Raw genomic sequence first — 21,380 nt, 5'->3', positions numbered from 1 at the left:
TTTTCCGAGCAGTTGCAGCTGCGATTTCGGCTTCTTGAGCGGCGCGTTGGGCTTGGAGTTTTGTTGTTGGAGTTTGAGTTTGAGGAGACGGGCGGTTTCGGCTTTGCGGAGGGCTTCGGCTTGTGCTTGTGCTTGTCGTTGCCGTTGGGCTTCGAGTTCTTGTTGTTGGAGACGGAGAGTTTCTTGACGTTTACGCTCTTGCTCTATTTTTTCTCGTTCTCGATCTTGACGTGGCCTTTTCTTCTCGCGCAAGTTGTGCTTGATGTTCTCTTTCCGCTCGTTCTTTTTTGCATGCGTCGAGTGTTTTCTTGCTCTCGAGCTCGAAGTTCTTTTTCGGCTCGTTCTTTTTGGAGAGTATGATTTCTCTCTTGTTCTTTCTTCTCCCGCGCGAGTCGCTCTTCGGTGGTTTTACGGATGGATTCGCGACGGAGATTTTCTTCTCTTTCTTTTTCTCTCTCTTTTTCCTTTTCCTTTTCGCGCTGGAGTAAGAGGTTCTGTCGTGAAATACGATCGCGTTCTTCTTTCTCTTTTTGAGCTTTCTCGGCTGAGAGAGCATGGGCTTTCCTCTCTTGTTCTCTTTGGTGCGTTCTTCGCGGGCTCGTTGGGCGATGTGTAGCTTTTTTTGCTTCGGCGAGATTGCATTCTTCGATTTCTTTTGCTGTGGGAGATAGGGTTTTAGGAGCGGGCGAGGGTGATGATTTAGCTAGGGGTGTAGTTTTACGAGGTTCTCCCTACCTCGTATCTCTATCTCGCTCGGGTCTTGGTCTGTCTTCTTGAGCAGGAGATTTTGGTATCAACTCGAGCTTTCCTCTCCCCATCACCTCTATCTCTATTTCTCTTCTCCTCATAATCATCTTCCCCCCACCACTACTACGTCGTCTCCTTCGTCTCCTCCTATTACTTCCTCACCCCTCACCCTTTCCACCACCAACATCCCTTCTCTCTCTCTCTCCTCCCCTTCTCCTCCGTATCTCTACCTCCATCTCCATTCCCCGCCACACATTTCCCCAACGCCATAATTCCCCTCCCAATACTCTTTCGATTTCTTACTGAAAAGTCCTTGTTTTTCTTCTTTCTCAGGTTTATCACTCTTTCCCCTATCCACCTCTCTCGTTCTTCCTATCTCCACGCTCGGAATCATCGTATCGGGGAGTGGACCTCCTTTCTTGACGTCGTTTTTCATGATGTGCGCGGTGGCGAGCAGCTCTTTCTTCTTCGGTTTCGGAGGCTCGATGAGGGGGCTTGGGTTTGGGTTTAGGATGGGGGTCTTGGAGCGGTGGTGGAGATGGCCATCTTGTGATGTAGGGGAGAGGGTAAGAAATCCAGGGGGTGTGAAGGTGAAGAAATTTAATATCATTTCTTTGATGAGGAATGGGATAGTGGATAGTGATAGAGATATATTGGAAGAAGATACGATGTGAAATGATAGGAGTATTCGTGGGAAAATATCTAAGAAGAGAGTGATGTATGGTACCTTTATGATACTATTATGTTTTACATGTACATGTAGAAGCTGAGATAGATGTTGAACAAGATGAAGATGAAGAGAGAAATGTTCTCGCATAGGTAGAACTTATATATGTGTATTGGAAATCATATGATTTGATATGATGTGATGTGATATGATATGATGTGGCATTCATCTAGATGAATGGAAACGAAGATTTGTGAATAGGGTAAGGTGAGTGTGAGGATGAGGATGAGGATGAGAGATGGATAGAGTGGATGAGGGATCAGTGCTTTGGGTTGTTCATCTGAATGATTCTATGCTGTATATTCATTACTTGTGAATCTATAGGTTTGATTGGAAAGTACCTATTCATGTGAAGGAGGGTATAGTGTAACCCTATACTCTTGCAATCATGAGTAGAATACCACTTAATCATACTGTAAGTTATGATATAGTTATTGAGTATTGATATGCTTGCAATTCACATTCGTGGAATATCAAACGAACAATGATTGAAAATGAATCTACTGCGCTCTGTTCTATTCACTCCCCGGGGTATTCTTGATATCTGACAGATAATCTATCTTCTGAACAGCTCCTACTATTGCCGTTTCCTTATTGGTTCAACTTATGTGTATCTTGCGACATGTATAACCCGGGCGTTCATGAGCTTTTCTACTCCCTAGCCTCATCCTATTCATCACGAGATAATCCATCAAACTCCATATATGTAGGCAAAGATCCTCGTTTCAACCCATCTCGCTTGTACATATAATAGATACCTACAACCTTAATTTCTCAACTCATCCAAGCACCATTTTTCTCCAACTCAACCACTGCCTTGGCAAGTACCTTCGATATTCCCTCTCGCACCATTCTCCCCTTTTTGGCACCTTCTCAACACTTCCCGTACAGATCGCCATTCTCCCTGGCTCATTTCCCATCCTTGAAGTTCTATAAGTTGCCTTACTGTCCGATAGCCTAGGAAATCTTCTGGTAGCATCTCGTGTGCAAGCGAAGGAACTGCGATTGCGCCTTTGAGGGAAGATCCTGCTGGAAGGGGAGAGTGAGAAGAGTAGTATGATTGATTTGAGGTAGTCGACTTTGTTGCGAGAGGATTTCGTGATGTTCTTTTGGGACTCTCTTTGAAGGTGAGAGGGGGTGTAGGCTTCTGGTGTTGGAAGAGAAGATGCAGCTAGAGAATCGGAAATAGATGTTGATCGAAGAGGGTAGTAGTTGTAAAAGGACGGAATGCGGGGAGTTGGATTGTTTTTTGATTTTCTTCTCTTTTAGGCGAAGGAGGACGAGAAGGGGAAGGGATATGGAAATAATTTGAGCGAATAGGACGAGTTGTTGGCGGTGGTGGCTTGGTGTGGGGGATACCTTCCCGGTGCTTCTGGTTGAGGTTTATTCTTTAGATTAGGACTTGGAAAAAGGATCATTACTGCCGATAATCTGCTTTTGGGCGATGGTAATGGAAATTTTGATTCATCCCATTGAATATTTGAGGGCTGACCGCCATACGGAAAGATTGATGCTGATGGTGATTCAACCCTGATATTAGGTGGATGCGGCGGTGGTGATGGAAGAGGAGAATTTAATGGATGGAGTTTTGATGGTGAGGATGATCTTTAGACCGCGCAGCTCGGAAGTAATCGTAGTCCATCGAGTTTAGAATTCGTAGGTTGTAGGGTGTATGAAGGGCTGTGGGATGGTGTCTGCGAAGGAGGATATTTCCGAGGAGGTGGGTATGTGTTTGAAAAGTATGAATTCAATGTTTGGAGGACAGATGGTGATTGAAATGGCTGGGTGAAGGTGATGGTGTTGAGAAGTACGAATTTAATGATTGGAGAATAGATGATAGTGTGGACCTTAAAAAGTAAGGAACTGATGGCTGATGCGGTGAAGTTGATGTTGGAGTTGATTCGAGTATTGGCCTGGAACCCGAATCTGAAAGTTGAGACAAAAGGTATCTGTGAATGAATAAGCTTGATATTGATGGTGAACCCGAAGGTAATGGCGCATATGATGCTAGAGGATCTTTGAATGAAGGGTTTTGTCGAATGGGTGATTTTGGTTTGAATGAAGGTATCTCCTGAGAAGTAGGAGAAAACAATGGTTGATATGGAATCGGAGGCAGAGTTGTTGTTACGTGAGCAGGATTTAACGATCCAAGAAACGGCGATGAAGATAAAGATCTAGATGTTGGCCCAGTTCCCGGAGGTCGAACATACACGGTGTTTCGTACTGCAGGAAAAGAATGGGGCGTCAGTGAATGTCCATTTTGGATTCTCGGAGTAAAACGTACTGCAGTTGAAGAGGAATCGTATTCCATTCTGCGGTGGGAAGTTCTATCCGAATGTCTCAATAGGTTATAATCTCTTTGAAGATCTCTTCTAGAAGCGTCTCGGGGCGTAATAGGATATGAAAAAGCATCATAAGAAGCACTAATCGGTATTTCTGGCTTTCGTGCGGAATTACTGTGAAAGTTCGGGGATTTGAAAGGCGTTTTTGGCATCATGGGTCCTGGCAGTTCTCCAAGAGATTGCCTTCGTTGAAGACCTCTTAATGGACTATCTCGGACCAAGCTATCGTGGAACACCAGAGGTCTATCTGTTGGTTCTAATACCCCTGACATGACATAATGTTCTGGACTTGGATTTTGTGAAGGCAATGACTGGGGCGAAGATGTTGGCAGGTTGGGAATAGCATCATCTTGCTCAGCAAATCTAACTGACTTTTGCTTTTTCGAAGCTGGAGCACGCCAAAGTACTCGATCCTCAAATACGTTTTCCTCTGCTAAGTCCAATGAACTTCTACCGCGCTTGAACTGCTTGGTCTTCTGCTCATCTTCCTGTCTGATCCTTGAGCTTGAATTAATTGCATGGCCCGAGAAGCCAGGCGAGTTAGGATTCTGTTCCCACACAACAGCATTTACCGTTGCTTCATCCCCAATGCGACAGCTTTCCAATGTCTCATTATCTGCCAACTCTCTACCTCCATAAGATAATGCGCAGTCATAGCCGTAATGAGGGATGACTCCTCTCTTCAATAGTGAAGCAATGAATCTTGATTTGACAAGTAGTATGCGATAATTTGGACCGATGTTTCGTAGCGAATGCACACCAGTACCGGTCATTACATAGAGTATTTTACATGGCCTATAAGTTTCGTTGACGAAGGCCGAGTCATCTTCATCGTCATCCGAAAGTCCTGTACTCTGGGATGCGTTATATGCCATATTTTCGAGTTTATGATCGATTTTGAAGAATCAAACCAAAAGAGTGTCATCTAGTAGATATTGGAAGAAACTTTTCGTGGTAATTTTGAGATAGTAATACCCTTTGTTTGATAAGAGTTCTAAATTAAGAAGTTTGAGAATGCTTTGTATGTACTTAGCTTGGAACACCTCTTTGTATCTCAAAGGCTCCCAAGCTTCAACATTGTTTGATGATAGGTATTTATATCCGCCAATCAAGTTTTATGAAATAGGAAAAATACTGGCTGAGACCAAATTGGTGTTCTCGAACTTTGAAGCTATTTTTGAGCAAGTTGTGAATTGAGGGTAGTTGTGAGGTGATCATGAAAAAGAAATCAGCTCATTGATTATGGGTCCAATTGTCTAGACAACAATGAACTCCAAGTCAAAAGAGGGTTGATTATTGACAAGTAGAAACCAAATAATGAGGCCATGAGGAGATCGAAAGTTTTGAATTCTATACGGATTCACTATTCGACTTTTGGGAACAGTCTAGTAGAACTAGAATCTTACGTTGTTCATCTATGGCCAGAGTTTTGATTCGCGTTTCCATCCAATAAGTGCAGGGAGAACTTAGAAATCCTCCCATATTGCACTTATACTGTATACAGAGGTATGAAGAAGATTAGAATTGACAATAGATGACTAAAAGCAAAGTGAAAGCTCAAGTGCATTAATGATTCAATCGATATTTGTTTGATATAGTAGAGTCAAGCATGGAACAGTATGATTGATGGTGGTTAGCTTGAGTATCAAATCATTGCAGTATAATTGGCTATAATTACTTATTATTAGTAATCCTGTCCAAACGCATGAAGTCGAATGAACAGAATGGTACTGCTAGGGAGGTACCTGCCTACTTTGAATATCAATCTCAAACGAACAATCTCCAAGAAAGGCATACAATAACAAACTTGATTAGTACCCTCGCACCTCTGCCATAAACTTCACACCCCTTTTTCAGCAGGTAAAAGGTCTTATAGAATAAAAGAACTTATTTTCAAAACAGTTGATAGGTTCAAATGACAATTCACAACAGTTCATGAAGCTTGGACAAGAGGAATATTAGAAAGTTCTCAAACAGGGAATAATAAGTCTGGAGTAAGTGGCACATGCTCCGAGGACACCCGGAATTCACTAATAACCCCTTCACTCGAGATCAACAAAGTATCACACTTTCTTCCCCCGCACATAATCAAATCATTTCCCTTGAACTTACAACTAAACTCAATAATGTTCTGATTCCAAAGTGGAGAAGCTCAGAAATCTCTTCATACATCAACATTAATGATGGCTGAAAAACATCGTCGCCGCGAGCATCAAAACATCGCAAGTGGAGGAGGTTCATCATCAAGAGGAACACAACGATCAAATTCGTCACCAAGTTTCCTCAATTCTATTGACACACTTGGCGCACCACAAACATCCCTTGATGCTTCGTCATCATCACACCGACCACTTGGTACTCATTCTCCTCATGCGTCCTTAGCAATCTCGAGCAAAGTCAATGCTCCTGATGGTCCTGCCACTGGACGCGTTGGAAACAAACCAATCGTGTACGTACCAAAACCGTCGCAAGATGAAGGAAGAAAGGTCAAGGATCATAAGCCGGCAACCACTTCTAAGTCAGCCAGAGGAAGCTCGCCCACCCCTTTACTTGACAACAAACCTCAAGATACAGGACCGCTACATAATCTCAGGTATTTAAAGTGGTATATGAGACCTCGATCCAATGCCGAAAATCTTGAGCCTCGTGAGAGACAAGCTCAACAACACCTCCGAGGTCGTCTCAATAGAGGTGCGCTTTGTATAAACACTCACTTTCCTAAAGAAGATGAGGAAAGCTACAGTAAAAGCACGCAAGAAAGAATCGACTCTCCCAAGCCAAGCAGATTCAAAGAACCCTCTTCTAGGAATAAGATTCAGGATTCGACCGTAAAATCCGCTCCGAAAACCAAGCCGACTTCGACTACAAAGTCAAGTTCGACTACGATAACCACTTCTAAAGATAAGTATCAAGATTCGACCACAAAGCCTGCTGTGATAACAGAGTCGAGTTCAACTGCGAAGCTCACTGGAAATTTCAAGTCTGACGCTCCGCAAAAATCTCAGAATTTACCTTTGAAGCAGAACAATCAAAGGTCAGAAAAGTCTTATCGTCAACACAGAAGCCAATAAAGGCTGATACATTGTCAGAGAAGCTCCAGAATAATGCTTCAATTCCTAGTTCCGAGACATCACTTGCTACAAAGTATTATCGAGAATTATATCTACCTTCAATTGGACAAATTTCATGCATTAACAAAATAAAAGAACCTGTTGGTCCGGCATTGGAATCATTAGCCCCAAAGATGGGATCTTCTCTTTCAGCTCCAAAGGATTTGTCGTCAACACCGACATCCGCACCTGCTCTGGCAGAAGCAAAAGGTGGATCTGTCCTTACAGCAAGTTATTCGTCTGTGTCTGGCCCCAAAGAAAATACATCATTCCAAACTCCTGGTGCTGTACCGTATAATTTGACGCCTTCTCCTCCTGACAGTGGACAAGAAAGTGATTACCGTGGGCCATATGGTGGACGTTCAACTTCTCCGTCTGACAATGGTTTCAATATTGTTTCTGAGTCTCCCACGGCTCTGGAACTTGGACTGACTTCAGTTCCGGCCAATGAAAAGACCACAATTCAGGAAACTAAAGCGGCGTCTCCAGTTGCCGAAAAACACAGTCCCGACAGGCGAAATTCGATCGATACAAAGATGCAGGACACGGGAGGTATAGCACAGTCTCCGAAGGTTGTCAACCACGCGACTCCTTTGAATTCTGAAACTGAGAGACCAGGATCGCACATTCGGCCCGACGAAGAGATGCAATATTTGATTGATTTGACAGAACTAAACGTGATCACTGGTGCAGCTTCTCCGGCTTCCAACAACCCCACCGCACACACTCAATCTGACGAAGAAATACGGGACGCAATTGATTTGACTGGAGAGGAAGAAATGCGGGATGCAATTGATTTAACTGGAGAGGATGAACAGGTACAGAAATCAATTGAGCAGGACGAAGATATGCCGGATTTAATGGAAGATGCGCAGAGCAACACGGAGTACCGTCCAGGAAGAGCAAATGTTACGAGCTCTTCAATCTTCAGACCTGCCGGTTTCGCGGAATCGGAGGTAAGATCTGAGCCAGAGCCAGAGCCAGAAGCTGAAACTGAGGTTGTGCAACGTAAATTCGAAGAGCAGGTTACAATCGATTTAACTCTGTCTCGATCACCCACACCCAAGCTCGACGATTTGCCACGGCATATTAATCAAATCAGTGCTGACCTTGCCTCCTCCAGAATCAATCAAGTCGTCGCAGGAAGGGACCGGGTTTCTGCACATGAAAATCGTTACCAGAATAGTGATGGGCGCGCTACTTCTCCAGACCTTGTAGGACTTATGCCAAACGACAAGGCTCAAATTGATAATCCCATCAAAGACGAATTCTTTGAAAATCAAAATGAATTGCAAGTTGTTGCATCCCTGGAGGACAATGGACAAAGCAGCAAACCTGCAAACGACGGACTTCCAAGAAAAAGCTCCGGCCGTAACCAGAGAATTCCTATACAATCAACATCATCTGCTAAGCATGTTGGTGTCGTTCAATCCGAGACTGATGACTCCGTTGAGGCTAGTGCATCTGCTCAGGGCGACGCAATGGAAATTGATGAAAGTACTGAGATTGGCACACCCGTCGAGGCTGCTACACCTGGTGAAGCAAAAAAGAAACGCAAAGGTAAACGCGGAGGTAAAGGAAAAGGCAAAGGTAAAGGTGTTGCCAAGAGTGCCGATGATCAAAATACTATGCACTTCGACGATCGACGACTCGGTTCTGATCTCGCTCAGATTCCTAGCGATTCTGAGCAGGACCCTTTCAAAGACCAAAGTGATAGGATCATGAGTGAGGCAGAAGTCAAACAAGCAATTCTGGACGCCCTAACCGTTCCGGTCTTTCCAAAGGCTCCACCAAAATCTATGGTCACTGACGAGAAAGCTTATAAATTGGCCGAGGAAGGAGAATACTTTACTTTGTCGCATGCACTATTCAGTGTGGTTCCCAAGGAAGTGTATGACCGAGTTTGGAAGGATGAATACGAACGTCCACAAATCAGCTTGTCGAGCAAGACACCTAAATGGATTCGTCCTCTCGATCCTACAATTAAACACCCAGCCAAGCCGGAAACTGATTCTGCTGAGTTGATCAAGGTTTTATGCGAAATTGAGAAGTTATTGATTTCTGTTTGGATTGGAGTTGAGGCGATTGTTGTTGTATTGTATTCTGAGCTTGATGGTGAGTAACCCTTGCCTCTGTGAACAACTTCTTGCTAATAATCCCAGACAAATTTACCTCACGCGACCTCGAGGAGTATTTTCGTGTCTACCAAGTGCAGATCTACGATGGATGGACCGATCTTCATGCACACCTCGTCACATTGGCTGATTGGAAGGATCGATATTTTGCAATTACCAATATCAAGAAGCGAGCTGCTCGTCCCAACGCCGATCCATACGCTCGTCTTTTTACAATCAAGAACCCATCTGATCTACTCTTCTACGGAACCATGGAATATCTCAAAGCTATGCAAGCTGCAATGAAAGCTGCTCAAGACGCAAATGATTGTGTGATGATGAAAGGCCCCAAATGGAAGCATATGATCAAAATGGACAAAGCTGTTATGGGCAAGGAATTTAGCAAGTGCCTTGACGGATTGAGAATGTTTAATTCATACGTCAGAAAGAGAGACTGGGATGTTCCGGGTGCGCATGAAGATGACGCACTTCCTCCTATGATCGCTTCGAAGCTAGCTACCAAGAATGAGTCCAAGCAAGTCTCGTCTAAGGGGAAGGAAGTTGCTGTTGAAGATGTTTTCCAAGAGAAGTAGGACCTCCTTCTCCCGTAAGCATGGAAGATTAGACTGACATTGAATAGCTCTGGTGATCTGAGTGATGGCGATCCACCAGGATATTACGAGGCGCCATCGAAGTACAAGAGAAAGCAAATTGCTGTTGAGGATGATACCGAAGAGACGTAGGACCTCCTCATCCCACGAAGAGAAATTTTGTACTAATATCAAACAGATCTGGCGATGTAAGCGACGGCGATCCACCCTACTACGAGGAAGACGACGACAAAGACAATGATTACGTCGAGGCTCGTTCTCACCGCCGTCGCAGTGGCCCCAAGCTCTTAGTACAACCACCCACTCCTACTAACAGACGTGTTTCCGGTGCTATTGCCTCTTCGTCTTCTCGCCGCGTTTCATCAAGCAACAAGATGAAACTCGACAATGGAAACAAGGCTTCATCTACTGACTGTTTTTCTCGTCATCTTTCAACCAAGGATTGTATGAAACGAAACAATGGACGTGGAGCTTCATCCGGTAGTAATGCAATGGATTCGAGCGATGAATTTCCCAGAGGTCGTTCTCTTCACCGCGCCGGTTCCATCGCAACTCCAGCTTCTATGAAGACTGTCAAAAAAGGAGCAAAGCGACTTATGGTTGAGATCGGTCCGAGCTCGAGCCCCAAAGACCCCAGGGATTATTTCGAGACACCATAAAGAGGCCTCGTCAGATAATTTGTACTACAGCCAGTGCAGGATAAATTGTTATGAAAGATCCAAGAGATCTATGTGTCGTTGTGCTAATACCAAGGCCATTATCGGGAGTGATATGATAGTCTATGCTAGGATACGAAGATGATGTTCAACCAAAGTAGTCAAATTTTGCATATGGTGTGCCATAGCAACGTGGTTGGACAGAAATTTTGCCGACTTTTGTATTTCATAGCGGGTGTCTTGACAGTTGAGTTGAATCTTGACGTTTCATTCAGCCATCTAACAGTTTAGCTTTTTGGCTTTACTGTGAGGTTGGTTGCAAATAGTTCCACAGGATAGTCAGAATATCTTTTGTTTTCGAGACGTGTATTTTGCTTCATGATTGTGAAATGAGATGGCTGTGTCATGAGAAGCTTCAGAGTGACAAGCAGCTCTGTAGCCTGCCCAAAAACCCGCCTCGTTGCATCTGGGGATTCATATCAAATACGTGCAATGCAAATGTACACTCTGGTATGAGTTGCATACAGTATATCATGAACGACACAAAGTCAGCCCGCAAGGGCGACTGAGGAAATAGTATTTGTATTCCAAGGTTGTATTACAAAGTCCCCAATACCCCTCTCAAGTCCACCTGAGCTGAGCCAAAAGCAAATCAACTTTTCTATAGCACACTCAGCAAGCATATCATAGCATAGCAGAGAACTTTATCTATTTACACTTTTGATGGTACACCTTCATTCCATCTTCGCTTAACTACTCATCCCTTTCATTCATTGCATCTCGATACCTCATATACCCCTCAAAGTTCCATTATCCCTCTGATTAATTGGTGTATATCTCTCCTCAAGCGCCTGCTGCACACTCTTATCCAACTGAGATGGACCCTCAAATCTCTCTCTCAAAGCCCTCTCCATATCCGAATTCGCAGATTTGCTCGAACCCGACATAAGCGCGACCTTTTCCTCAATTTTCTGTTCTGCAATTCCGACTGCTGCACCTGCTTTTTGCGCATATCCTTTGCCGGCTTCGATGCCTCGAGAAACTGCATTGCGGATCCCACCACGAGCGGCATCAATTGTTCCTCCCGCTTTCCGTTCGATTTCAGGATACGAAGGAATTCTAGCCTCTGCCTCCTTCAGCTTTTGAGAAGAAGCATCAATCGCTCCCCTTGTTCCAGCAACACCTCTTTCAACGCCCGCCACAGCGCCCGTAGCGACTCTCTTTGCGTCCTCTCTGGCCTCCTCCCTGAAATCTCTCAATTTCTCCCCGGCGATCTCTTCTCCATATTGAATACCCTCTCTGCTTCTCTCCAATCCCAATCCTAGTGCCCTGCTAACCGCGCCTTCCATTCTCCATCTCACATCTTCCCAATCCGTCCTCTGGACCCACCGAACTGAATTCTCAATCTCGGCATTCCACCTATCCTTTGCAGCTTCAATAAGCGTACTTCTTTCTTCGCGGGCGAGTTCTGAGCGCGATTTTGGGGGTGGGATGGGTTGTTTTTCAAGGAGGGAAGTCAGGACTTGGGATTGGTGGTGTAGGTGGAGGGATTGAGAAGCGCGGTTGCGTTGATGTGCCAGGACGGTTAGGTAGGCCAGAGAGAGAGTTAGGGTTACGCCGCCGGTCTTGAGAATATGTTAGTTAAGTCTTCATGAATTTGTAGAGAGCGGGGAGCTGGTGCGAGAAAGCTAAGAGGGGAACCATACAAAACCAGTAGTAAAACCCATATTGTCTTACACAAGTGCGCAGACAGCGCTGTTTGGTATTATAAAAGACCACTTATCTCCCAAAATAAACAGGAGAAGAAAAAATCAATTGTCAAATTACCAGCCCGTAAGAGCGTCGTGGGATGGAATTATGTAGGATAAATAGTATGTCGTTGATAGAAACAGATAAAGAAATGCCCTCCACCAAGAATTTTGACGTTCGTCGTCACGGCCCGAAATCTCCAATCTTTCGGCCTCGCCAAAAGTTTTCCGCCTCGTCTGTGTTCCTCCCCTCTCCCCTCCCTCCACCACATAAATCACCTACGACCACTCTCCCACCTCTTCCGTTTCCCCTCTACCAAAATGGCAGGCGGACGCATGAAATATCGCCATCTTGGCCGCACCTCTTCGCATCGTCAAGCGCTCCTCAGAAACCTGGTCACTTCCCTCTTCACCCATGAATCCATCTCAACTACATATCCCAAAGCGAAGGAAGCGCAGAGATTAGCAGAACATTTGATTACATTAGGGAAGAAAAACACCGAGGCTTCGAAGAGAAAGGCATTGAGTATATTTTTTGTAAGTTCTCGACTGTATTTCCTGGGAGAGATTGATTTCTTTATTTCTATATAAAAATATCAATGCATTTATATAAATACTAATCCACATCCAGACCCCCCACGATCTCCTCCCCAAACTTTTCGGACCCCTCCGCGAGCGATATGCTTCGCGCCCTGGAGGCTACACTCGTGTTCTCCGTATCGAGCCTCTGAAAGAAGACCAAGCACCCTCCGCTATTCTTGAGCTCGTCGATGGTCCCAAGGATACCCGCTGGGCGATGACCGCCCGAACCGTTGCGCGATTCCGTAAAGAGAAAATCCCAATGAATGATATTACCGAGAGGAATATTGAGAAAGTAACGCAGTTTCGCGAGGGGGGAGAAGAGGCGTTCGAGAGATTTGTGTCGAGGGTAGGAAAATTGGGGTTGGGCAGGGACAAGAAGAGAATGGATGTGCCGTTTGATGGGACAGGGGAGGAGGGAGTGTTGGAGGGGAAGAAGAAGAGGGAGAGGAGGTGGGGTGGTTTTATTTAGGAGATTGGCCTGGGCTGGATGGATGGATGTCTGGACAGACTGGATGTGGTTTCTTGGTAGACTGGTATCGGGATAGGACGGAGGAATCAAGGTCTAAGTGCTTAAATGCGGAGGAATGTACAAATTAAAGACTTGAAGTCATGCGCCACAGCCAACGGGACATCTATTCTTCTTAAGTTTTCTCGAAGCAAAGATGCGTCCTTATTACGAAAACCAATGTCTTCAAGCGGATATGGAATATGGGACGAGGGTTGACAGAAACCCAATCAAAGAAAATGGTCATGAGCAAATTGCGTTCATAAAGTACCAAATGTGTATTTATAGAAGTATGGTTTGCATATTTCCATGGAAAAGGCGTTTTCCATATCTAGGTATATTACAAGAAAAGATAGCAATACCTAAATTAAGTAAACTAGAAAGAGTATTATAAGAAATTAAAAGTATCGCCTTTCTCCTTGATCATTTTGTTCACTCTTTCCGTGCCCGCAATTCTTTCCAACTTCATACTGTCCCATTTTGAAAATACAGCCCGTACAGTTCCATCACCAGGTTCCAAATCACCTTCTCTCACACTTCTGCCCAAATATCCTCCTACTATTTCCTTGTAGAAGATTGGATTCTCGGGTATTCCATACATGATAACTTTTTTGACACCCCTAATTTGATATCTTCGGAAATGATGTGCTCTTTCTGTATAAAGTAGAACATTGTGTCTTCCACTGAAGAAATGGGATCTGGCTCTTGCTACTTCTTTAGGTGTTGTATATTCTGATATACTGCCGAATGATAAACTGCTCGTGGTAGCTGATGTTGAGAAATAATTTCTTACTTTAACAAAATCCATGTATGAAGGAATGAAGAGGAGAGTTCCTGAACTATCCTTGCTTCTACGGGTCAAAGTAGGAATTATTGCTGATGTGAAATATTCGAAACGTGATTCTGGATCCGAGGCAATTGATTCTGTGTCAATTCGGGAAAAGGTTTGCTTAACCTTTAATCCCAATTCTTGAATAGCTCCTGGATACGTAGAGGTGACTTTGGCTTTGCCTTCCCAGTTTTGAGACTGGGTATAAAACATAGTTTGAAGCTCTGGTGTGTTGAAACCCGCCAATGCAATAGTTTGACGGAAGTATTTGGCATTGTTGTCCAAATACCAACTTCGTACACGACTGAAATCGCAGCCATGAGCTTCCTTTGGCTGAAGGTTGAGATGGTCGAAAATGAATTCCACATGCTCCCAGTTCTGCATGAGAAGAGCATCTGCTTGATCAACAATAACCATCTCAATCGAACTGAGAAAGTCATGGTCTACTTTCTTCGCATCTTCATCTCCAATGGCCATTCTCAGACCAAGAGGACTTGCAAAAATGATATCAGAATTGTAGAATTGAGAGAAATACTTGATAGTTTTTCTAGTAAACTTCAGACCAAGACGGAACATGTCATCGTCGTTACCTGCAAAAAGTTCCCGGAAATCTTCTGGTTTATCAGTAGAATAATTCTCTTCTTTATCGACGAACGAATCATTGAATCGTTTTCGATTTTCTTGTTGCTCTGGCTCGCACAGTGAAGTGATCATATCAACCATTCTGACGCAAGATTCGCGAGTAGGTAAAAGCATCAGAACCTTAGGCCTTGTGAAACCTTGATCTCGAAGTTCTAGATCATCGCTACTATCTTCTCTGGCAAGGCGAGAGTTATTTTTGATAACACGGTCTCGGGTCCTGAACATGTTAGATTGGGCTTGCATAGTAACAGGTGTTTGACTTACTTGAACACATGATTGACAGCATGAAGACAAGTCAGTCTTCTCAGACTTTCTGCATTAGATGTGTTGCGTTCAGTGAATAGTAAATCTTGATAGCCAAATACAAGAGGAGCTATAGACTTTTCCAATGCATCGAAAGTAGGGCGTTGTTTCTTAATGACGTTTGCTAGCTTTTGTTTCAACTTGAGACCATCTGGATTGCTGATAGTCATTGCCTTCATAGCCCTAGGCTCACCGTCACCGGGGATACTAGTAATAGCCGTTCCAACATTTGCAAGTGATGACATTCTCAGAGCCCATTGTCCTTTTACCAGATGTTGTAGCCTTCTTGACAATATGTTGTCGTCTGGGTTGGCAAAATGAGCTTCGAATGGATCCGCTTTGTCTTCTTCATCATCCTCCTCGAGTACACCCTCTGTTGCAGTTTCGGGACCTTCCTCTTCCTCCTCAACCAGATCCGCATCGTTCGTATCCTCGTCCACTAAATCCGCGTCTTCGTCTCCTTTTTCCTCCTTGTCAACATTGAGCTTCCTCCGTTTAGCTTGTGGTGCCAAATCGCGAGTAAAACTCTGCATCAAAGCGGTATAGGACTTTACAGCTGGCACTGGCTCATCATCATCATCATCGTCGTCGTCGCTAGATTCCTCTTCACTTGCTTCATCCTGGCTTGGTTCTTCGGATTCAGAATCACTTTCTTTGTCCCTGTATATATGAGCCAATTGCCTTCTCTCAACAATTGAGGAATACTTACTCTTCCTTTTGTGCTAATCTAGCACTGTCAAATACAGGCCTTCCTCTACCTCTGCCTCTTCCTCCCCTCATTCCACCCCTTCCTCGTGGACCACCCCTACCACCTCCTCTACCTCTGAAGCTACTTCCACTGCCACCACCACCGCGACCTCCTCTAGATGTATTCCTTTGCCCAAATGCCATTTTTGCGTTGTAAAATATTAATGTAAATCGCAGTACTCAATGGCTAATGCTCAATGGCTGGTACAAAAAAAGTTCTGGCGAATCCTTATCTTAGCGTCATCAGGGCTCAGGAAAAAAAGTTCTGGATCAAAGATCATGAGCTTTCAAATCAATGCTATTGTCGAGAACAATATTAAGAAAACTTTCGATATACCCCTCTCAGATAGCCAAACCTAAATAATCTACTTATAATTATTTCCAGACTTTAATCCAGAACTTGACCACATTATAACTAAAATCGAGGGGAAATTCTTTACACTTTTAACGAAAGCTTATCTTAGCGCGAAATTAGATCCTTGCGCCGCGCCCACACAAAAATCCCACTTGCGCAACTGGTTTGCAATCGACGACGACGAGCCCATCCCCATCTCAGACCCTACCACCAACACTCGTCCGCCAGACTCGATACCGAATAATTTTTAGCCCAGCATGGCAGTCGGTACACAGTCCTTCCTTCACCTCGCGCGGCCACTCGCCCCCGCTTCCATTGGTGTTCAGCCCACAACCGCACCTTTAAATGTCATAATTCAACCCCAAGTACGATATTTTCCCTGGCCTAAAACTCTACTCTGCAGAGACTAATCAGTGCAAAAATAGGCCGTATTCTCGATTCTCGACCATGCCATCCGTCGCGATACCAGTGTGACACAAACCCCCCGTGTTATCGGAGCCCTTCTCGGAATCCGTTCTGAAGATGGTATGGAATGCGAAGTCCGCAACTGTTTCGCCATTCCCCACACCGAGACCGAAGACCAAGTCGAAGTCGACGTCGAGTACCAAAAGAACATGCTGGCTTTACAATTGAAGGCCAATCCTCGCGAAGTTCTTTTGGGATGGTATACGACCTCTCTTGAACTCAACAGCTTCAGCGCCTTGATCCAAAACTTCTTCGCCAGTCCTGAGACCGGTACTTTCCCTCACCCGGCTGTTCATTTGACAGTTAGCACCGAGGCTGGAAAGGAGATCGAGGCAAAGGCATATATTAGTGCACCTGTTGGTGTAAATGCTGAGAGAGCAGCTGAGAGCTGTCTTTTCATCCCAGTACCATATGAGATCCGATATGGTGAATCTGAGAAGAGTGGTTTGGAATTAATCTCTGGCGCCAAGGATAGCGAGAGCCGTGCTGCACCAGTAGTTTCTGATATCGAAGGTCTGGAGCGAGCCGTTGACCAAACTCTTGATCTTTTGGAAAGAGTATCCGAATATGTCAGTTCAGTCTTGGACGAAGAGAGAGAGCCATCAAATGCTCTTGGTCAGTTCCTCATGAACGCATTGTCCTTAGCACCAAAGGTTGATGCTGCAGATATTGAACGTGACTTCAACAACCACATCCAAGATGTCCTGGTCGTATCTTACCTCGCCAATACCATCCGCACCCAAATCGAACTTTCTCAAAGATTGGCAACCGCAACTCTTACCATGGGAGGCTCGGATGTTCTTGCCGCAGCCAGCAGTGGAGAAGGAGGAGAGAAATCCGAGCAACGTGGACAGAGAGGTGGTAAGCGTGGAGGAAGAGGTGGTGGTAGAGGAGGCGGACAAACACGAGAGCCAAGAGAGCCCCGGGAACCCGCTGAGTAGTAGACGATGATAAAAATAAAGCCTTTCCATAATTTACAGACTTTGTGCATGTGGATGGAAAAGTATGGCGTTCAGGTAGGCTCTAGGCCAATTCTTATAGAATTTCAAAATTATGGTTTCTGTCATTGTGTGTGTTACTATGATCAACGAAGTTTAACGCGCAATGTAGTTTAGCTGCTAGTTGTCATGATACTAGACAGTGAAGTAAGGAATTTCAAGAAATGGCACACCACATAACACACAAGAGTTTCTTTCCACTCTCAGCAAAACGTCCTAGTGACCAGGAGATGCCAGACGACAACCTATCAAAACGTGATTAAACACAGTGTGAGCTAACACTCATAGAGCCTGAAACTTTGATATAAGCAAGAATATAACGATAGGATCCGGGAAGAAGGGGAGAGACAGGAGCTTCTTCAGAAGCAGAAGAGCGTGCTCCACTCGCCCCCTCTTCCCCCTTCGTTTAGCACCTCTCTTTAGAGATATAGTCAGTGCTGTATCATTGAACTACAAACTACACCGGCCAATCAAATCACTTCAACTACCATTTGCTAGCATGCTCAAGCTTTGAAAGCACTTCACACAACTTCGATCTCAATCACATTCTTTTCTGCCTCTAGACAATGCCCCCAGACACTTTCACTACTGTTTATCGTACTTCGTACATACCTCGGTACAAACATGAAGTTCCAGGTAAAGCATTCATATCATGCACTTGTTGAGTGCTGTAAAAATCAGTGCAAAATAAATAGTGTAATCAGATGTATTGTATTTGTAATCATAGGTCTATCAGCCAATATAAACCAGGTACTTAAATGACTTTCGTTTTAATGCCCATATTTCCCACTAACTCCACCAATGCTACCATACGCCACCGTTTATTCATCACAGAACATATCCGCAATCCTCAAAAGACACCTAGACACCAGTTGGAGGCTTTGGAGGTAAAGTTGCTGGGTTGCCGAAGTTGGGAAGGTGGCTTCCAACTTGACCATTTGGGACCATGCCCTGTGGCATTCCTGGTGGCATACCATGTGGCAAAACTTGCGGTAAGCCTTGAAGGTGACCCTGAGGAAGGCCTTGTGGAAGACCTTGCGGCATATTCTGATGCATCATTGGCCTATGCGCCATATGTGGAGATGCATGATACGACGGCAAAGAGCTATTAGACCCTTGTCTCGCCATGCTATAGCCCATTCCAGCACCGTACTGTTGCTGAGGTGGAGAAAAGTTACTGTAAGAGAGATGAGGAGATCCATGGTGTGGGGAACCGTGGTGAGGAGATCCATGATGAGACATGGGCTGCGAGATAGGAAGACCTTGATTGCCAGGGACAAACGACTGCGTCTTTGGATTAAATGCGTGTCTATTAATAAAACTTCCTGGAATTGGGTGTTGACTTTTAGGATCGGCCGGGTTTACCGTGCTGGGCAGTTGTCCAAAAGCGTACGGGATAGTATTAGGTGGTCCTCCTGCAACAGGTCCTCGCGATGGATATTGGCCTCCTGGATATTGATTTTGTGGGATCCATTGCTGCGGAGGTTGAGGAGACTGTGCAGGTGTACCGTAAGTTGTGATTGGAGCACTGTGTGGTTGGTAACGTGGTTGACTTTGTTGAGGAAATTGCTTATGTAATGTCAGTAAAAACAGTATTGTCATTAAAAAATGATTTGACTAACCGGTGGTGTCATGTTATTGTATGATTGCATATTTCCATTGCTCATCATAGCAGGATTAAATGGTTGCGGCGGTGGAGCATATTGAGGTTGCATTTGATTTTGATAATTGTTTGGCATGACACCATTGTATTGTTGAACTCCCATTGCGCCGAAATTCTGGGTGGGGATCCAAGCTGGCTGGTTTTGTTGTTGTGGAAAGTATGGAGTGTATTGGGATCGGACGTCGAAGCTTTCAGAGTCATCACGACGCTGCTTTCCAACTTTGCCCCTCTTGCCTTTATCCTTGGTGGAGACAGAGCTGGAACGCGACATCTCGTTACCCTCGTCGGTTTCTGTCTTACAATTAGCAATCCGATAGGATCTCAAGGAAAATTCTTTGGAAACTTACCTGGTGTGGCCTCGCCAGATTTATCATCTTTGCCGAAAATTCGTTCCCGGGCCGCAAGATAAACTGCTTCTCGCTCCTCTCGCGAAAGTCTTTAATCAGAGTCAGTCTCAAGTCAATTGAAGGGATATCAGATATAATACTTCTCTTTAGCGGACTGTGCCTTTTCTTTGCTATCGCTTCCAGTCTCGGAAGTAGCTTTGGAGGGGCTCGGTCCAGTATCACCATCACCACCTCTGCGCATGATCTTCATTGCAGGTAGATTGGGAGGTGGGGTGTTTCCAGTGGTAGGAGGATTGGAAATGCTTGTTAGTGATGGCGGAATCCTACAAAATGGTGTTCGGAAGATACGGACTGCTCCAACTACAGCATCAACTTGATGTGTCATGTGGTAGTAATCCGCCAACTTGTGAGTTAACATTCTACAAAATGAGTTACATGGTGGGAGATCAATAAAAGGTTCCCTGTGAGTGTATTAGTTAGGGTAGTAAAAATGGTCGTCCAGAATTTGAAACTAACTTGGAATCTTTCACAAACTCAATAACATCCTTTTCGAGACGAAGGAGAAAGATGCGGTCTTTTGGCGATTCCAATGCCTCCAAAAGTTTTTCATCGGGCGTCTGACGATAGAAGAGTGTGAATGCTGCTTCAGTTGAACCTGATGGGCCTACAAGCGGCTTGGATTTGTCATCCGTGGTTTGCTGTCCAGACGATCCACTTTGAGGAGTAACAATGCCCTGAGTTTGACGCTCCTGCATGAGTTGTATACTACGTCGATCAGGGGCCTCATAGAACTGTGCACGATAAGCTCTTGCAGCTGCTTCAGATCCAATTCTAGAACCAGCAACAATAGAACCGCGACCCGAAAATGTATCATCATCTTCGGCTGCTTTTACGCTCGCACTGTCATCAGGACGTAAAGACTCCTTCTCATCCAAAGCGAATGTTGTGCCTGAGGTAATGCTCTTTCCATCCAAACTTGGAGGCTTCGTTCCTAGGTCGGACCCAGATTCTGTTCTCTGAAATGGATCTTCTGGAAATCCTTCTCCAAGGTCTCGTTTGTGGGTAGGAGGTGCAATCCCTGAGCCATTAACAACAAGGCTTGGTGTGATATCACGGATTTGCATCGCTTTAACCGCATCTGCCAAATCCGATTCCTTCTTAGCAGCCATAGGTTTGCTCTCGGTAATTGTCCTCTTCTTTGAGGATTGATCGTTTGTCGATGTACCCGTCTCTTTGAGAGTGGTCATATTGCCAGTATCATTGCGTGTAGCACTAGGCATGTTTGTATCTTTGTTTTCGTGTACAGTTGGAGCTATGTTCTCAGATCTCGTATCTCGTACAGAAGTTGAAGAAGCAGCAATTTTTGCGAACGAAGCGAGAGCTACATTATCTTTCCCAGCAGAGGCGGCAACCTATCGATGATGTTTGTTAGCAAAGGACTTAGATATGATAGAGAAGCCAAAGTCCACCAGCGACAAGTCATCAAGTGGGCTGAGGAATATCCAGTGGAGTTGCGCACCTTTGCGAATGACAGCCTCGATGGATCTGTCGTCATTGGCGCAGTAGCCATGAAAAGTATGTTTTAATTGTAAATCAAATCGCGGAAATGAGCGTATATGTCCAGATTGGACAATGTCGAAATCCCAGGTTGGCAGAGGGGTTGTCGAAGAGTAATACCTTTGGAAGTGATGTAGATTAAGGAAGTAGATTAACAAAAGCGTTCAATGGAAAGAATAGACATCTGGTCATTGTCGTTGGGACGACAAGCTTTTGTAAAATAGTAATTTGAATTGAAGGTTTCCGTCCTTTTAGAAGATTCGTTTCGCGGTACCGAATTGTATGGTGGAATACCTGATGTGGTTTTTGGTACAACCCACTTCCTTCAAAGA

General features: G+C 44.7%; 8 protein-coding genes across 8 annotated transcripts; 3 read left to right on the top strand and 5 right to left on the bottom strand.

Annotated features, from left to right (window-relative positions):
* Positions 1-203: 203 nt before the first annotated feature.
* Positions 204-1,357, bottom strand: EAF02_005809 (uncharacterized protein; the record flags this gene model as incomplete). Its single annotated transcript, XM_038901857.1, has 2 exons — positions 204-703; positions 1,051-1,357. The coding sequence occupies 2 exons, from the start codon at positions 1,355-1,357 to the stop codon at positions 204-206; spliced, it is 807 nt and encodes a 268-aa protein (XP_038758074.1).
* Positions 1,358-3,613: 2,256 nt separating this feature from the next.
* EAF02_005808 (uncharacterized protein) lies at positions 3,614-4,691 on the bottom strand (the record flags this gene model as incomplete). Its single annotated transcript, XM_038901856.1, has 2 exons — positions 3,614-3,697; positions 3,759-4,691. The coding sequence occupies 2 exons, from the start codon at positions 4,689-4,691 to the stop codon at positions 3,614-3,616; spliced, it is 1,017 nt and encodes a 338-aa protein (XP_038758073.1).
* A 1,308-nt stretch (positions 4,692-5,999) lies between these two features.
* On the top strand, positions 6,000-10,310 carry EAF02_005807 (uncharacterized protein; the record flags this gene model as incomplete). The annotated part of the gene is made up of 5 exons (XM_038901855.1): positions 6,000-6,850; positions 6,937-9,041; positions 9,089-9,629; positions 9,681-9,779; positions 9,830-10,310. The coding sequence occupies 5 exons, from the start codon at positions 6,000-6,002 to the stop codon at positions 10,308-10,310; spliced, it is 4,077 nt and encodes a 1,358-aa protein (XP_038758072.1).
* A 785-nt stretch (positions 10,311-11,095) lies between these two features.
* Positions 11,096-12,034, bottom strand: EAF02_005806 (uncharacterized protein; the record flags this gene model as incomplete). The annotated part of the gene is made up of 2 exons (XM_038901854.1): positions 11,096-11,932; positions 12,014-12,034. 2 exons carry the CDS (start codon positions 12,032-12,034, stop codon positions 11,096-11,098), a joined length of 858 nt encoding a protein of 285 aa, XP_038758071.1.
* A 342-nt stretch (positions 12,035-12,376) lies between these two features.
* EAF02_005805 (uncharacterized protein) lies at positions 12,377-13,106 on the top strand (the record flags this gene model as incomplete). Its single annotated transcript, XM_038901853.1, has 2 exons — positions 12,377-12,592; positions 12,687-13,106. 2 exons carry the CDS (start codon positions 12,377-12,379, stop codon positions 13,104-13,106), a joined length of 636 nt encoding a protein of 211 aa, XP_038758070.1.
* Positions 13,107-13,530: 424 nt separating this feature from the next.
* EAF02_005804 (uncharacterized protein) lies at positions 13,531-15,807 on the bottom strand (the record flags this gene model as incomplete). Its single annotated transcript, XM_038901852.1, has 3 exons — positions 13,531-14,830; positions 14,878-15,576; positions 15,626-15,807. 3 exons carry the CDS (start codon positions 15,805-15,807, stop codon positions 13,531-13,533), a joined length of 2,181 nt encoding a protein of 726 aa, XP_038758069.1.
* A 350-nt stretch (positions 15,808-16,157) lies between these two features.
* On the top strand, positions 16,158-17,665 carry EAF02_005803 (uncharacterized protein). The gene is made up of 2 exons (XM_038901851.1): positions 16,158-16,383; positions 16,444-17,665. Exons 1-2 carry the CDS (start codon positions 16,276-16,278, stop codon positions 17,422-17,424), a joined length of 1,089 nt encoding a protein of 362 aa, XP_038758068.1. The 5' UTR covers positions 16,158-16,275; the 3' UTR covers positions 17,425-17,665.
* A 677-nt stretch (positions 17,666-18,342) lies between these two features.
* On the bottom strand, positions 18,343-21,061 carry EAF02_005802 (uncharacterized protein; the record flags this gene model as incomplete). The annotated part of the gene is made up of 6 exons (XM_038901850.1): positions 18,343-19,050; positions 19,104-19,435; positions 19,492-19,580; positions 19,632-19,952; positions 20,008-20,903; positions 21,011-21,061. The coding sequence occupies 6 exons, from the start codon at positions 21,059-21,061 to the stop codon at positions 18,343-18,345; spliced, it is 2,397 nt and encodes a 798-aa protein (XP_038758067.1).
* Between the last annotated feature and the right edge of the window lie 319 nt (positions 21,062-21,380).

The sequence above is a fragment of the Botrytis sinoallii genome (genome assembly GCF_014898435.1).
Source record: "Botrytis sinoallii strain Bc 23 chromosome Unknown BSIN_009, whole genome shotgun sequence".
Taxonomy (NCBI): Eukaryota; Fungi; Ascomycota; class Leotiomycetes; order Helotiales; family Sclerotiniaceae; genus Botrytis; species Botrytis sinoallii.
The sequence above is the reverse complement of the archived record's forward strand: the minus strand, read 5'-3'. Positions and strand labels throughout refer to the sequence as shown.

What these genes read in the sequence shown, in the direction of transcription:
- EAF02_005803 (XM_038901851.1), top strand. Translation starts at nt 16,276, where the DNA reads ATGGCAGTCGGTACACAGTCCTTCCTTCACCTCGCGCGGCCACTCGCC. An exon ending in ATGTCATAATTCAACCCCAA is followed by an intron (nt 16,384 to 16,443) that starts GTACGATATTTT and finishes GTGCAAAAATAG; the next exon opens with GCCGTATTCTCGATTCTCGA.